General features: G+C 40.4%; 3 protein-coding genes across 4 annotated transcripts; 1 reads left to right on the forward strand and 2 right to left on the reverse strand.

Moving 5' to 3' along the window:
* Positions 1 to 1,613: 1,613 nt before the first annotated feature.
* On the forward strand, positions 1,614 to 4,474 carry LOC111669382 (tubulin alpha-1B chain). The gene is made up of 4 exons (XM_023425663.2): positions 1,614 to 1,719; positions 2,753 to 2,975; positions 3,067 to 3,215; positions 3,331 to 4,474. Exons 1-4 carry the CDS (start codon positions 1,717 to 1,719, stop codon positions 4,309 to 4,311), a joined length of 1,356 nt encoding a protein of 451 aa, XP_023281431.1. The 5' UTR covers positions 1,614 to 1,716; the 3' UTR covers positions 4,312 to 4,474.
* A 414-nt stretch (positions 4,475 to 4,888) lies between these two features.
* On the reverse strand, positions 4,889 to 10,950 carry pink1 (PTEN induced kinase 1). The gene is made up of 8 exons (XM_023425662.2): positions 10,498 to 10,950; positions 9,331 to 9,606; positions 9,111 to 9,214; positions 8,823 to 9,005; positions 8,110 to 8,273; positions 7,866 to 7,993; positions 7,225 to 7,455; positions 4,889 to 6,378 (listed from the first exon to the last, which is right to left on the reverse strand). Exons 1-8 carry the CDS (start codon positions 10,852 to 10,854, stop codon positions 6,094 to 6,096), a joined length of 1,728 nt encoding a protein of 575 aa, XP_023281430.1. The 5' UTR covers positions 10,855 to 10,950; the 3' UTR covers positions 4,889 to 6,093.
* A 913-nt stretch (positions 10,951 to 11,863) lies between these two features.
* LOC111669383 (trypsin) lies at positions 11,864 to 15,802 on the reverse strand. 2 transcript variants are annotated; one of them, XM_023425665.2, is made up of 6 exons: positions 15,774 to 15,802; positions 14,538 to 14,607; positions 14,147 to 14,300; positions 13,807 to 13,945; positions 13,421 to 13,675; positions 11,864 to 12,769 (listed from the first exon to the last, which is right to left on the reverse strand). In XM_023425665.2, the coding sequence occupies exons 2-6, from the start codon at positions 14,590 to 14,592 to the stop codon at positions 12,614 to 12,616; spliced, it is 759 nt and encodes a 252-aa protein (XP_023281433.1). In that variant the 5' UTR covers positions 14,593 to 14,607; positions 15,774 to 15,802; the 3' UTR covers positions 11,864 to 12,613. The 2 variants fall into 2 exon arrangements, with proteins under 2 accessions (XP_023281433.1, XP_023281432.1); XM_023425664.2 differs by lacking the exon at positions 15,774 to 15,802 and having other exon boundaries at positions 14,538 to 14,792.
* Between the last annotated feature and the right edge of the window lie 1,394 nt (positions 15,803 to 17,196).

Below are 17,196 nucleotides of genomic sequence, written 5' to 3' on the forward strand. Positions count from 1 at the left end.
AAACAAACTGTGGAAATTCCTTTTTGTACATTTCCACAAATTTTACACAAATGTAAGTGTAATGTAACTTTTGGCAATTCGAAACATTTAGGAAAGAGGATTTGATTAACTTTATTTTACTTTTAGGCTCATTCATTAGTTGAAATTTAACAGAAATAAACTAAAATGTAACTTATATAAATTTGTTGGTAAAGTGAGATATTAATATTGTACATAATCATACTATCTATAGAACATAATTTGAAAAATGTTGTATTTTAAAGTAGCTTGAAAGATAAGGTGAAAATATTTCATTGATTTGTGATTTATTTCTTTTACAAGTTAATGTCTATAACATCTGGTACTGTCAGATGTTTCAGTTGGTCTTCAATACTGCATTCATCCCCTTGATGGTTGTAATCAAGTGCTTTATTGATTAAAACATAATACTGTAATTGTTGCAGAATTGGCCCTCCATACTTTCCTTTGTATTCAGGTAGCTGTATTGATTGTTAACATACCTGTCCTGTTGTCTGTAAGTCTATTCTGATTAGTAGTATTTCATTTTTTTGAGGACGCACAACATTTCAAAGAGGAGGTTGGCACCAGTCAGAGCAGTGTTTCCTGGTTAAAAAAAAAAAGTGTAAATGGTGGTTGTAAAAATATGTATATTTATATTTTGGTCAGAAATTACATGTGTCAAGTACCTGTGGATCATAAGGTGGAGAAACCTCCACTAGATCACATCCGACAAGATTCAGACCACGACAGCCCCGGATAATCTCAATCAAACAAAGTTAAACAAAACGTATTAATATTCATACTGTAAACTGCGACAAATATATATATATATATATATATATATAGAAGGGGCAGCGCCGGCTCTTTTTCCTCAGGAAGCTCAGGTCCTTTAACCTTTGCAGTGAAATGCTGCACATGATTTATCAGTCAGTGGTGGCCAGTGGACTCTGTTATGCTGCTGTCTGCTGGGGCAGCAGCATGTCAGCTGGGTCTGTGCTACTGTTGTGGAGAGACGCATGCAACGTAAGACGGAGGCCATCTTGGACAATACCAACCATCCTCTCCACAACATTCTGGCAGGACAGAGAAGCAGCTGCAGCTGCAGCAAACCTCTCATCTCACTGCAGAACAGAGAGGTTCAGGAGATCCTTTGTTCCCACTGCCATCAGGCTGTACCACACCTCAGCCAGAGGAAGTGGACTCATCTAATTATTATTGTTCTTTTGTTATTAACTGTTTTTATTAGTATTATTATTATTATTATCAACAATGAGCTAATGGACACATGAATTTCCCCTAGGGGATAAATAAAAGTATCTATCTATCTATCTATCTATCAGATATACTATCGGACTATAATAGACTAGAAAACATGGTAGCCTACATGTAGCAACAACCTCAATTTAAAAAGGCACGATAACACATCTTTGAGAGCCTTATAAGCCTATAATGAGATAACGTGTAACAAAGGATCCAGATCCAAGACCTTGCAGCAGATCAAATAATTATTCATCAGCATATCCTCCTAATAAGGTTTTGGATGTGAAACAGTTACTGCGGCAGACGGAGGAGGGTTTTTTTTTGGTGCACTTCACCTGTCTTCCTCCAGAGGCGGGAGCGCGGTGCGTCATCAGACCAGATTCAGCTGCCGCACATCTCAGACGCAAACGCTCCTCAGACTTGTCTCATTACATTGCATAATATCGACAAGCCATCATGGTAAGTGCGACATTACATTTAATTTCTCTCATTTGTCTCCTCGCCTGTGGTTTGAAATGTATATCCTGTATTTTGAAGGACGTGGAGGTGAAAGCGGGTCGTTTATATGATATACATCGTTTATATTTCTCCAACCTTACATTTTATTGTCTTGGTGTTTTCTCTAGCCGGTTATGGCTGTAAATTCATTGTTAACATTCCTACCGTCAGACAATTAGAAATCAGGTGGTGTTTTTTTTTTTTTTTTTTTTACAATGCAGTCCGATACATTCTTGGTCTGCAAACGCCTAATCCTCTTCCCACATAACTCATCTAAATCAGCTTAGATAGCAATGCATGACCACTGGCTTCACGCTAACTCTGCTACCAGTTTGTGGATCTGATTTTCTGGCCCTTTATGCAGCTTTCATATACATTTATATCGCATCAATTCACTGCCCCCTTGTAATACAGATCATTTTTTATGTGAAATGATAAATCCCTGTGGCTATCTTTATGTTACACACAACTAAGACACCTATATTATTTCTATTTACCATAAAATATATATAATAAAGCAGAAAATCTAATTGCCCATAACCTCAGAGGGTGATCTGAATGTGCGCTTTTAAAGAGACAGCACACTGCAACATGTCTGACCTAGATAATCCTCTCTGCCTACAGTAATCCCATGCGCAGTACACCCAGTTTATGTCGCAGCAGAACATGTACTGGCTCCAGAGAGAGAAATGAAAGACTCAGCTTCAGGTAGACGTGTTCTCAGAGAAAATACACGGTGTTAATAGCAGAGGCTTTTTCCTGCAGGGCGGAGAGAATGAGCTGATACAGTGACGGACAAAATAATGATCCCAATGATGACATATTAAAAAGCATCTTCTGTGTTTAAAGAACGATTGAAAGGTTTTATTGTGTCGTTTGTGCATTGTGTTTCTTTCTTTCATTATAATTATGAAAGATGCTGTTTCTGTAAATGCCGTTCTCTATGTCAGAAATGCATCTTAATCCAAATCTTCTTTCTCTTCATCCCCACCAGCGTGAGTGTATTTCCATCCACGTCGGTCAGGCAGGTGTCCAGATTGGCAATGCCTGCTGGGAGCTTTACTGCCTGGAACACGGGATCCAGCCGGACGGACAGATGCCCAGTGACAAAGCCATCGGAGGAGGAGACGATTCCTTCAACACCTTCTTCAGTGAGACTGGAGCTGGAAAGCACGTCCCCAGAGCTGTGTTTGTGGACCTGGAGCCCACTGTCATCGGTAAACCCGCAGAGATACAGACATCATGGTTGCCTCTTGATTGAATTTAGTCAAACTCTCAAGTCATTTGTGATTCAATCTGTCTCTGCAGATGAAGTGCGTACTGGGACTTACCGCCAGCTGTTCCACCCTGAGCAGCTGATCACCGGTAAGGAGGATGCTGCCAACAACTACGCCCGTGGACACTACACCATCGGCAAAGAGATCATTGACCTGGTGCTGGACAGGATCCGCAAACTGGTGGGTAACTTAACATCAGGAGGAGTTCATTCCTATTTTTGCCTCAAAATATCAAATTAAATCATAATAGTGTATCTCATATATTTGATCAGTGTGTCCTCCTCTCTGTCCTCAGGCCGACCAGTGCACTGGCCTTCAGGGCTTCCTGGTTTTCCACAGCTTCGGAGGTGGCACCGGCTCTGGTTTCACCTCCCTGCTGATGGAGCGTCTGTCTGTCGACTACGGAAAGAAGTCCAAGCTGGAGTTCTCCATCTACCCAGCTCCCCAGGTGTCCACCGCTGTGGTGGAGCCCTACAACTCCATCCTGACCACCCACACCACCCTGGAGCACTCTGACTGTGCCTTCATGGTAGATAACGAGGCCATCTACGATATCTGCCGTAGGAACCTCGATATCGAGCGTCCTACCTACACCAACCTGAACAGGTTGATCAGTCAGATCGTGTCCTCCATCACTGCTTCCCTTCGTTTCGATGGTGCCCTCAATGTTGATCTGACCGAGTTCCAGACCAACTTGGTGCCATATCCCCGTATCCACTTCCCTCTGGCCACATATGCCCCTGTCATCTCTGCTGAGAAGGCGTACCATGAGCAGCTCTCAGTGGCTGAGATCACAAACGCCTGCTTTGAGCCAGCCAACCAGATGGTGAAATGTGACCCTCGCCACGGTAAATACATGGCTTGCTGCCTTTTGTACCGTGGTGATGTGGTGCCCAAAGATGTCAATGCTGCCATTGCCACCATCAAAACCAAGCGCTCCATCCAGTTTGTGGACTGGTGCCCCACTGGTTTCAAGGTTGGCATCAACTACCAGCCACCCACTGTGGTTCCTGGTGGAGACCTGGCCAAGGTCCAGAGGGCTGTTTGCATGCTGAGCAACACCACTGCTATTGCAGAGGCCTGGGCTCGCCTTGACCACAAGTTTGATCTGATGTACGCTAAGCGTGCCTTTGTTCACTGGTATGTGGGTGAGGGTATGGAGGAGGGAGAGTTCTCTGAGGCCAGAGAGGACATGGCAGCTCTGGAGAAGGATTATGAGGAGGTCGGAGTCGACTCTATTGAGGGTGAGGGAGAGGAGGAAGGAGAGGAATATTAAAAAGGGACAGTAAGGAGATACGTAAACAGGAAACAATTGACCAGTGTGTTCCTAAATACATTCCAAACAGAAATGTTTGTCTTAATTACCAGTTTAACCACGTTCAGAGTAAAATTAAAACACCAGTTTGGCTCTGTCCTAAATAAAGTTCCTGCAACATGAAGTTGTTTGTGTGTTGTTTATTTTTCTTTTCTTTATTAATGAATGGTGACAAATGAACCATTAGTTGCGGGTGATTTCCCCAGCATCATCTTGAAATACTAAAACCTATGTAGCCATCAGATGAGAAAACTGTAGGTGTAAGTCTGAGAAAATTCATTACAAACATTCAAACATCAGACATTACATGTCAGGTTTTACAGGATACAGACTGTACCTACTAAGTTTAGGCCTGTAGTTTATATGTTGAAGTGTTTTCAAGTTAATTTGCGTTATCGAGATGCTGACGTGTTGCTCAGTCATCTTACTGTTTACGTAACCAACTAGGTCGACAAATCAATCTAAATTCACTTGCAGAATTCTATGGATAAGAAGGATCAATACATAAGAGGAATGATTTGTAAAATCAATTCAGGGCTCTTTTCAGAGAGTTACCTTTATTCTGAAACACGGCAGAAAAATCTACATATATCCAAAATATTTCCCACCATCTTTAGTATGAAAACAATATACACACTCTCTATCTTGTATCTCTAACTTACCATGTGATATTTAAAGATGTTAAAATTGTAGACTTAACTGGCTGGTTTTGATAACAGATGACAGTGAAGTGTGAAAGGTTAACTCACTCTATTCAAATCAATTTAGCGGAATATAATTTCATGTATAAGCTAATAACAAACAATCACCAGTAAGCAATACCAGTGGCTCTGAGCATGTGCAAACATGGACATAAAGTGCAAACCATGAGACGAAAAACACATCCATGAGGTCGGTCAGTACTCTGCATGATCAGCTCTATCCATTATCATCATCATTAGTGTTTACTATGTGGTATCTGCATTACATTGTGCAGAATAGGAGTAATAATAATAATAATAATAGTGACTGTTTGACCCAAAACCTTACACAGACACCCACTGGAAACCATTAGTGTGACGGGCAAACGAGCAAATTACGTGCTGCGTGTTAAAACTTGTCACCCTACACAGTAGAGTCTGATAAGTTCAGTATATTAATAATTTAATTTAAATGATCTGCATTGGCCTTCACCTTTATCAGTGCATAACTTCCACACAGGCCAGATTTCTTCAAACACACAGGTAATAACTGTGTGGGGTCTAGCAAATATTTAAAAAGTGCATTAGAGCTTTTAAATAAAATATCCACTCTTAAGAATTACCTGTAGCCAGTGGTACCTTGCATTTCTGGCCTAATTACATATTCAACTCTAGTGCCTCTATTGCCTCTATTGTCCATGATGCACTGCAGCCAGAAGACAGGTTGCACTTTGCATTAGGGGAACTAGAAGCACTTTGTTAAACTTAGATTTTGTGAGAAATCATTCTGGGAAATGCAGATCAGTGACTCTAGAAGGAGTAGACAGCACTGGGTTAGGGTGGACCGGGAATATCAAACCGGTGAATTACACCATTTGACAATTCACAATAAATGCTGGAGTGCACTGACAGTCAGAGAAGATGTCTAACAGTGTAAGAGTACGGTGTTTTTGCTCCTCTACGTAGCCATTAGATGTAGACTAGACTAAGACTCAGATGTTTCACTGACTATGAAAGCAAATTTTAACTCCAGCCTCCCTGTCTATTCATATGAAGGACTCTTCTATGCAGACAGTATGCAGGCCTGACGCTGCTCTCTTCCATACAGCAGGAAGCCCACAGCCGTGCGCAGGTCCTCCAGATCCAGGTTAGCGAGGAAACTCCTCTGTAGCTCCGCCTCCACCCTGTTCCCACCGGGTCCATCGCAGCCCTTCAGGAGAACCACAGCAGACTGGCACAGCAGCCAATCAGCCAGCTTCCTCATGCCGGCACTGTCCTGATTGGCCAGGGCCTTCCGTCCCCACAGGCTGAGATGTAGCATATCAGCTGCTACACGGGCACTGGGACGCTGCAGAATAACAAAAACGTCAGTGAGTATTTTTGTATCAAAGAATGAATATTTCCAGAATAATTAACATTTATAACAGGGAGATATGGGAGATATAGAGGAATAACATTGTTGATTTTAATTTAAATTAGCCTGTATCTTTTTCTATAAGTGTGAGTTCTTTAAAGCTGCACTAATCCATATTTTTATTTTAACAATGAGCAAAAATGACCATATGTAATGTAACAAAAGTTACTCAGTCACAAACCCACACAGAATTACCAGCTGATAATTTCTCCTCTTCGCAGACTCTTTTATCAGTTTGCTGTTTCAGTTCACGCACTGCTCTGCTCTTCCTTTTTGTTAAAACATAAACATACAAATGATTGTGTCCGAATTAGGTTTGTAACTCCTGATAAATCATGTTTTAAGTGTTATAATTATCAAGTAACTACATCTGCGTGTGATTTCTGTGGGACTTGGCTGTTGTAACAATGAATAGAGTATTACCTATCTTAACAAATAAATACTATTGTTTACATGCTGGATGTGCAAATACGCCGTTTGGTGACATATCCACCATATCAACCTTATAAAGAAATCCTACTGCAGATCAGTGTTGTGTTTAACACGTTGCACCCATGAGCCAAAATAAAGAAAAAGAAAAAATTCAGTGAATGCAGGTTTAAGATATTTTCATAACCATTAATAGTGATTAAATTGTACAGAACATGACCAAGACTTGTGCGACTTCTCACCAGAAAGCCAGGGAAATAAACACTGACATGATTATATTTCAAATTAATGCTTAGATAATGTGATATTAGCACACAGTGTCCGAACTAACCCTCTCAACCCCTGCTCTACCTTGCTCGGGTTCCTCCTGAGGAGTAATCGGATCACTAGCTGCACATCAGCTGGAACAGCGGAGGGCAGAGCAGGAAGCTGCTTCTCCTGGTAACTCCGGCTCTCCAGTCCCACTGCTCGATAGAACGGGTTACGCTGGTCGAAAATCTCGTAGGAGATGGCACCCACAGCCCAGGCATCCGCTTTGCTGTAGTCAATCACCACACCGCTTCCTGGAACCGCAGTGGCCACCTAAATTATTTAAATATATGGTTAGTTATGGTTAAATATTAAACCTCTATTAACCCCTTTAAGACACAGTCTTTTTACATTTTTAACTGCAATCTGAGCTACTGCATTGTTACATTTTCATGACAATAAACATGTGTTGGTGAGTAGCAGTTATATCAACCGTGTCTTTGCTGTTTAAACTGCGATTATGGGTAATTTGATGCTGTCATCCCCAAAATCACATAATCACAAAATCACATCTCTTGATTTATTCCTTAGGATATCTGACAATTGAAACACATGGAAACACAAACATATATATATATATGGATCAATAATTTTATATGTCTGTGTTTATAGGGGCGAATAACAGATGGCTCAGCAACTGCTGGACATTTACGCAATTACAGTGAAGAGCTACTTAAATCTACCTCAGGCGCCATAAGTGATGCATTGCCTCCTCTGTTGACCCACATGCTGTTGAAGGGCAGCTGTAGACTGGAGTCACTCTGAGCCAGGCAGCAGCCAAAGTCAGTAATCACCAGACGAGGGCAACCATCTGCATGACAGCAAAAAATCAATTGAAATTTTAACAGAAACCGATGGAATCATGCGGTTTGCGCTGTTTCACGTGGTCTCTTACTGATGGAACACAAGTGTTGTAATTTATATCACCTGAGTCAAATTCCAGCAGCACGTTGTCTGATTTGAGATCTCTGTGAGCGACACCCTGTCTGCACAAATGGTCGACCCCCTCAAGGAGCTGCAGCAGCATCAGGGAGCCGTGCCTGCGGCCCGGTGTGGACACTTCCAGGTACTGTCGCAATGTGCATGGATAGCTGAGACACAGAGAGAGACGGGCTGTTAAATTTCATGTATCATCCTAACTATTGTCATGAAATCAGATCCGGTTTTAAATACTATTTATAGTCTGCATTTTCTCATTGAATGCATTTAAATGCTGTCGCTACCGGATCAGGATTCAAATCACACGCACAAGGGATTCACAGGGATTGAGCACTGAAAGTCTGCGTTACAAAAGGAGACTACTGTCATCGTAGCCATTTATGACAGTGGATCAGTTTTAAATATTAAAAGGCGTAATGGAACACGACGGAGCAGCCACAGTGCTCTCTGTGCTCTGCTGTTGTGTGTAAAGAACCTTGAGCCATTCGCAGCATGAAATTAGATTGCAATTGCTCATGACATGATGGGAAAAGACAATTATTGACTCACTTCTTTATTAAAACAACATAAATTTGTTTGGCCTGATTTCAAATACAAGAACCGTTTACTGTCCCCGCTCTTGCTGTTGTCATCAGTAACCATGGTAACCCTTAAAAGCGTTATAATTCTCATCCTGTCTGAGACTTGATGGCAAGTCTTACTTCTTCATGACCAGGAAAAGTGTGCGATTGTTGCCCAGACCGGCAGGGTTGAGCCTGGCTGGCAGCACGTCTGGATACTCTTCCTGGGCACCTGGTAGCAGTGGGACGTCCGCTGTGAAAGCCCGGTACACTCTGATCACGTTGGGGTGTGCTGACACTCTTTTGGGCAAGACTCCAAATTCTCTGAATGTATTAAAGAGATGAGATCACAACCATATACATCATAAACATCTTTCATACACCGTTTTCATTACTACAGAACCATTAAAGAACACAGACAATACTTACCCGTTCAGAGTAATGTGTTCTTTTTCCTGCTTTAAGGCCAGGGCGCCTGCAGGCACCAGCTCCTGTGACATAGATTTTAATATAGCCTCACTCGATGAACCTGCCTGCAAACAAATGGACCAGTCAGTACTTGATATCTGCCTATAGCTTGTTTTCCCCTCGGATAAATGATACCTAAAAATGAAATCTATGGCAATGAAATCTCTCGTAGAATACCCACCCCAAAGTTCCACATCATCTTGATAGCCATAGGGAAGTTTCTTAGTGAGCAGCATGTCAGAGATCGAGCCTTCTCTCCTTCCTCTTCGTCTTCTTTCAGCTGCACCAGGGAGCACTTCCTATCACTTTCCTTCGGAGGGGCGAACTGAGCTGCAGCCTCGTACACGGCTGCATTGGAGCCTTTTCCAATCTGGTTCCCAATAATGTAATCCTCCAGTTTATATCCAGAGGTGAACGGCTTGAGTGGGCTCTGGAATCTTTTCTTCCTGAATACAGCCTGCAGATTGGGAAAAATGTTCTTGCAGATGAGAAAGGTGGCTGCGTGCAAATCACATACTTCATTTAGGCCAGGGGAAACATAACAGACTCAGCCAAGGAAATAGAGAGTATCCACACACAAGCTCTTAACATTTTTCGGCATATTTTCTTTAATTAAATTACATGCTTTTAAAAAATAGCCCAAATACCAAGTAAGGTCAAATATTTTTTTTTAAGTCCTATTTGGTTTGAGGAGCTGGAATCCAGAAATATTTCTTAACACTTAATAACAAGTTGTAGATATCATAATACAATTTCTTTTTTAGCAAGCTTAACATTGTCAAGTGGCCTCATCCTATTAGCAGTAAGAAGGACGCAGTCAGGATTTGTGTAAAGCAGGTGGCCAATTACAATATGTCTCCACAAAATTCATGATATAAAATAATCCATTGGCAGTGGTAGAGACAGTAATCAACACCTGCACTTAAGCAAAGTATTTATAATGCAGTGTAAAACCAGTAGATTATGAGAAAATGTCTTGCATTAGAATATTAACCTAAGTAAAAGTAAACAAGAATTAACAGCAGAATATATTAGTATATTAGGTTTTATATTAGGTATCAGACTATTATTATTGTATTTTGATATCATTTCAACTCCTTTAACCACTGTTGGGTTATTTAATCTGTAACAATGCATCATGTTATAAACTGATATGTTTTGTATGTAAAATGTTAATTAGCATGAAGTAACTATGGTAGTTACACTATAAAGTACAGTATATAGTAAAGTGCAGTATAGTATAAGTATATAGCAGCCTAGCATAAAATGAGCTTTACTCAAGTAAAGTACAAATACCACAAAACTGTATTGAAGTACAGGACTTTACTAATAATTCATATATGAATACCTGGATCTCCTGACATGTGGCCGCACTCTGTCTATCATCCTCAAGCTGTTGTTCGATGAGCCCCACACCGAGACCGAAGGCCAGAAACACGGCCCTGTTCCTGGGAGACCCTCCGGTGAACCTCCTCCTGAAGCCGGCGGACTGGAGCTGAGCTGCCAGACCCCGCAGAGAGGTGCGGTAGTAGCGGTACCGAGACGGCAGGAAAGCCCGAGGCTGAACGGTGCGGACCGACGGGCCTACACGAAAACGGTCCGCTCGGAGCTTCGCTGCGACTCGGCCTCCAGATTTGAGGAGACCCACCTGGAGGACCGAGCGGCCCAACTCCAGCCCGCGGCTGATGGCGTGTTTCACAGACATAATTTACCCCCGTAGAAGGTAATTTAAGCTGTTTTTTAGAGACACACTTGAACTATCTCTGCCAGGCAGCGGCACTGCTGTATAAACAAAACAACTCATACTGCGCATGCGCGAGAATGACAGCCGACCTACATTCTCTCATGCCTGTTCAAATTCAAGCTTATTTGTATAGCACCATCTCTCACAGAGGCAGATTAAAGTTGAAAACGAATAAAACAGTGAATAAATGTAAAAACAGAAACATCCATGCATGCCTTCCTCGCAAGTACATGTGTCATTTTTGGTGAAAGTCTTAAGATTTCCATTCTTTAGGTCCATATAGATACTGACCAGACTTAGAAAAGTCCTCTCAAGGCACATGGAGGGGATTTCCACCTTGAGACCTGATGATCTGCTGGGGTGCTGCACCGACAGCCTGTCTGATATGTGCTGAGGAGCCAGACCATGAAGTGCTTTGAGAGCCAAGAGGAGAACTTTAAACTGTATTCTGAAAAACAACAGGTAACGGTGACTTAAGTTTAGAGGTCGGATCTTTTTTTAAGTGAGTTGGCCTGACACATTTGTGAGTCTGGTAATTGATTTTCATACCATAGCATAGAGAAGAAATGTGGAACAATGTCATGGATTCCATACACTCCAGATAGCACCCTCTCTAAAATGCTCTGCCCAAATGAAAAGTAAGCATAACTTGTAGTTAAAAAAAAAAAGGAAAATTTGCATACTGGTAAAATACTTTGGTTAAAAGTAGATGTTATCAGTGTTCCCTACAGAGATCAGGGCTGCACTTATCTTGACAGTAAAACCTCTGAGTTTAGGTTCATTGCAATGAAGCTACATTAACAGCAGAGCTCACATTTCTCTTTGAAATGTTTCCAAAAAATCAACTAGAAATGTCTCTGTAAAGTTTATATACATATACTGTATGTTATGCATGAACACATATATTTTTGAAGAAGACTTTTGCTCCAGGTGTCTTCTTCATGACTTCTTTAGACAAATGCCACTGATGCAGTTTGTGGGAATCGCATTTTATTGGCTTCATTCATTCTTGTAAATGGCAAGACAAGAGATTGCTCAAAGCAGAAACAGACAACCAACTCATAAGAGAGACAGATCATCTTAATATCGTCACTGTGGATGGTTTATTCAGTCTTTCAGTGCTCGTGGGAACAGTAGCAAACTTTCACCAGTCAATGCGCCGACCCAGTGTTTTAGTATGATGTCATTAAATCTGTGTCAAAGAATATTTTTATATTTACATTTGCATTCAATGACCAAATGTGATGTGAAAGGTGTTTGTGACCTTGAGTGACCACTTTCACATAAAATATAGTCTTTTGATCCAATGTTAAAATAAAAAATATTGATAACTAGAGCTGGGCGATAATTCAATATTATTATTGATTTTAACCATGTTGCCCATCTCTATTAATTAATGCACCTGCTACTATTACAACAACTACTACTACTGATAATAATAATAATAATATATTTATTTCTGTATTTCATTTCAGAGCAATACATGAATAAAAATCACAGAATTATTTGCATATTAACATATTTCCAAGAAATGACTTATGGCCCTCGCTCTAAGTTGACATTTAGTTCTATAGAAAACTCACACAGAATGTTATTAGTAATACAAAAAAAAAAAAAGAAAGCCATTGAAAATAATGTGGTGAATCAGTTTGTGAGTTTGTTTTCAAATTGAATCAATGTCGATCTCTGCAGTCTGTTCATCAGGGCTTGTGGCGACTGTTTATGGAGTGTCATTGTCGATTACCCATTTGATCCACTGGACGTAGTTCCTCACTTTGGTGTAAACCCCAGGGAAGTATGGGTTTGCACAGCTGATACCCCAGGAGACAATGCCCTCGAAGTAGCCATTGCAGATGAGCGGGCCGCCGGAGTCGCCCTGTAGATCACAGACACAAAGACCTCAACAGGGATTGTGCAAACTTTGCTGTAAATGCGCCAGAGTTCACTTTTAGTGACACAGCTCGAGGGATGGCAATGCTGGTCCACCAGATTGGTCTAGACTGACTTTATCTCAACAACTACTAGATGTGACATTTTGTACATACATTAATGATCTTAAGAGAATTAATCCTACTGACTTTTGTGACCCCAAGACTTTTCCTGGAGTGCTACAACTTTGATTTAGTACATTACAGTAAATTCATGCTCAAAGAACTGCTGTGCCAAAGTACAGCCTCAGAGAACCAATAGCATGGCTATAGACTTTTAGTGTTGTTCATCTGAAGTCCCATGACGGCTGTTTCATAGTCACTCCTAAACAAAGTTACTAAAAAAGGATATAGGCATGCACAGCAATATTAAAAAAGGGGCTATTAATGTTAGTATGTACTACAAGAAATTAAATTAGCTTGTCAGACACGAAACATAATTGCCTTTTCTCTCATAAAACATAACACAGAAGTATGTAATACACAGCATCTAGAGCAGTAGTAGTAGTAGTTTGCATTGTACAGGACAGCATTATGCTTATCATTATGTATTTATTGTAGCATGCAACACATGCAAAACAACATAAATCTTACTGTACCTGGCAGGAATCTTTGCCACCCAGTCGAGATCCAGCACACAGCATGTTTGAGGTGATCCTGCCCCAGTAGTAATAGCTGCAGTAAGGCTGCACTCTCACGTCCACGGCACGCAGCACAGGGGAGAGGTAGAAACTGTAAATCTTTGTCACGCCCCAGCCACTCACCGTGCAGACGTCATCGTGGAGCTGAGGGGTGTTTTCATCAGGCAGAGCAGCTGGCTGGACGTTGGCGTTCAGCTGCGCCGGCTCGCTCAGCTGTAGCAGAAACACCAAAGTTATGGCAGCACGTGTGTGAGATGCTGATGAGGCGATGACATCACCCCTCAGCTGACAACAGGAGGGCGTGCATGTGTCAAGAGCTTCATGTACAGTATCTATTAATTCACCTTAATGAGCATGATGTCGTTGTTGAATGTCTTGTAGTTATAGTTGTGGACATATATTTTTGAGACATTGAAGATCTGTTCAAATCCTTCTGTTCTGGTCAGGCTGTGTTCACTCAACACGACCCTCATGCGGCTGCTCCTGAGGGCCACAAGCAGACATAAGGTGCGTCAGAATTTACCCTCTAACTGCAAAATACACAAAAAATACACACATTTCACACCCTTGCTTTCATTATACAACACAGTCAGTTATCATAACATAACTCTTCTCCAAACATCATCAGTCTACGTTAATGTACCTGTGTGCCCCTGTCTGATAAAATCTAGTGTCAGTACTTACGGTTTCCAGCAGTGGGCAGCAGACACCACCCACTGAGGGTGCACCAACGTTCCCCCACAGTAGTGTTGGCCGTCCTCAGACTGCAAGGATGCCTGATATTTGATGGAGTAGGGCCAAACCTCCTGACCTCCGATGATCCTCGCTGCATACACCTCTGTGGACGGTGAGAACAGGAAGTGAGTCAGGCTTTTGGACTTAAACTGTCTTTTTAGATGGTAATAGTGTCGGTTTACAAATCTGTTCTGTGGTGTACTAAAGAGGAAAGTAGAAAAATTGAATCAACGTGTCAGTTTTAATCCTCCGATTAAAGGCCCTCGCAGGATGTCATATACCTCTTAGTGTCTATTAAGAGTATCTAGTATCTGAACATTTTAAAGACTGAGGAACTTACCTGATACTGAGAAAGTCAAAAGCAACAGCACAGTACACCTTCGTAGTGAACCCATATTTTTACTTATAACCTGTAATGGAGAAATATGACGTTTAACAGCTTTCATACACAATATACAATGTGACAATTCATTTAATTGCTCGTTTTAATTACTCAAAAGTGAATGCATTATGCAAAATTATGGTAGAGTTCCTCAATAGGCTATACATGTGCAAGTTTATGGCCTAACTTTTTTTATTTTTTGTTTGTTATTATTTAATAAAATTTATTAATGAAAGAAGGTTTACAATCTTCTTGTTTTAGCAACTGAAATGTTACAGAAATGGCTACAATCCTATGATAACCACGTCTTAATGAGCTATAATTCATTAGTATCAGGGCCTAGCTTAATCATCATCATATTATGGAAGCCCTGAAAGGAGAGTTTTTTTTCCGACTATATAAACAGCCCCTGAGCGGCAAGTGATTTTTATCTGTTTTGCTAAAAATAATAAAATAAAATACATTTCAAATCGTACTGAAGGCCTTCCTGTTTCTTTCTAGGTGATTTAATTTCTCCGTGTATTAAACAGAATTTAGTGCATGTGATTTTTCTAAGTTTTCAATAGTTTTTAGAAAATGTTCTCTTGCCTCTCAGCGCTTGTTTTCACAGATAAATTAAAAAAAGCTTTACCCTGGCAAAAAATAAAACAAGTTTTTAGGGCTTCCGTTTTTACGTAAGCCAAGAAAGACCAGACTAGCAAATATCTTTTTATCCTGTTACCTAAAACAGAGCTTTGTTTTCTTGAGATGATAGAGATAGAGAGATAATAGGAAGTAATTATTCCTAATATCCTGTTTTCTCGAGATAATGGAGCTTATTTTTCTTGAGATAGCAGGAATAATTATTCTGTTATATCGACATAGCAATCTGGAGATAACAGATCGCAGGAATAATTATCCCATTATCTTGAGAAAATGAAGCTTGGTTATCTCGAGATAATGGGATATTTGAGACTATGGCCTTTCTTAGCTTCCGTACATATCATACTCTGCTATGTTACTGTGATTTTATTTTGAAAATACATGTTCAACATGACTATTTTGATACGATATTAGCATAAGTTATAGGCTACTAAGTATTTTCACTGTACATTTTTTTTATTTCAAACATCATCATACCCTGAAATCCGGACAGATCCTCGTATACTGATAATTAACTGTGAAAGAAAACGGTCAGAATCACCTGCTACTTACCTGTTGAGTCCAAAACACAGCAACCTTCAGATTAGGTCCAACTGGTGGGGCCAATGTTCTCCTCTTGCCTTTTATAGTGTAACTGTATCCTGATTCAATTCTTTTGTTTAAATTATCTTTTCGTCCTGTGCTTTACTGCGACGATCTCACACTGCAACAATGAACCTGACCTACTACATGACAAAGCTAAGGTGTTTTCTTGTATTGTGTCTGTTGCACCTTGGGATATGAAGGTATTTAGGATGGGAACACCTCTACACAGTCATCATCATCATCATCATCATCATCACCAGGTTACAGATAGAGTACACATTTACAGGCTTGTTGATGTGGTTTGTAAGTTGCTTGGAAGTTGAGTTGTTTTGCGTGATTGTGGGAAAATATTTTCAATGTCTGAATTTGATCTGCATCGTTGAACTAAACCTGAAAAATCAACAGCAGCACACATTGAGTTCTGACTTATATTTCTACACTTTTTATAATATAGAGTATTGTTAATATTCACTTATAATCACTTACAAATCAACAAACCACATCCTAATTTGAAAGTTTAATTCAAAAATAAGTTGTGACACTCGATAAATGCATCTTATTGGCTACGATAAGTACATTGTCTGCATGTAACACCGCACACAACATGTGCTGCATGTGTTAATACAAATATCTTCTATAAAGACCACAGATTAAAACCAGGTAAGAGTTCTTATTTCTTTATTGATTTCCCTCTAATCTATAAGTATTATATACTGGCTGAGGGCATGTAGAAACCCCCAGGGGATGTAAACACATTATTACTCTCAGGTTACTCTAACTGTGCCATTTGTTCTCTCCATTACAATAGGCTATAAACTACACACAGACTATGTCTCTACTGCACTACACACCCTGGTTTGTATACACACTAGTGTCTCACTGATTTAACACACACACTGCATGACTATGGCTTCGACATTCAAACCAACACCTGCTAATACTACCCTGGTAATAAAACTTCTTTTCCTTTTAAGAACTGTAAATTCAGTTCATATTCTTTTAAAGTCAGTCCTGTTAACCCTTAGATGCATGAGTGACTGGACCCTACACTCTTCCATAAGTGGGTCAAAAATGACCCGTATTAGAATCAATGTGTTTTTATGCCATTTTTGTCATTTTGGTTAAGAATAATCCCTTGTATAATATTTAGTATTATATTTAGGACCACACAAGAATGATTTCATGTTTGAAATATCTTTATTTTTCACTTTTTAACATTTTTGAAAAAGGTAAGAGGCATTCAGGGTGGCGATGTCAATTAGGTTATACCACAACACCATGGACCACCTCTGTGTTTGGCGCTTGCAGGTGTAGGTGCCAACCATCTGGTCAGTGGTGTCTACACCTCCTTTCGTCTTGTTGTAAAATGTGATCACTTCTGTTTTTTTCT

This window comes from Seriola lalandi, unplaced genomic scaffold (genome assembly GCF_002814215.2).
Source record: "Seriola lalandi dorsalis isolate HSWRI2012SDOR001 ecotype SW California unplaced genomic scaffold, Sedor1 jcf7180002054794, whole genome shotgun sequence".
In the NCBI taxonomy this organism is placed as follows: Eukaryota; Metazoa; Chordata; class Actinopteri; order Carangiformes; family Carangidae; genus Seriola; species Seriola lalandi.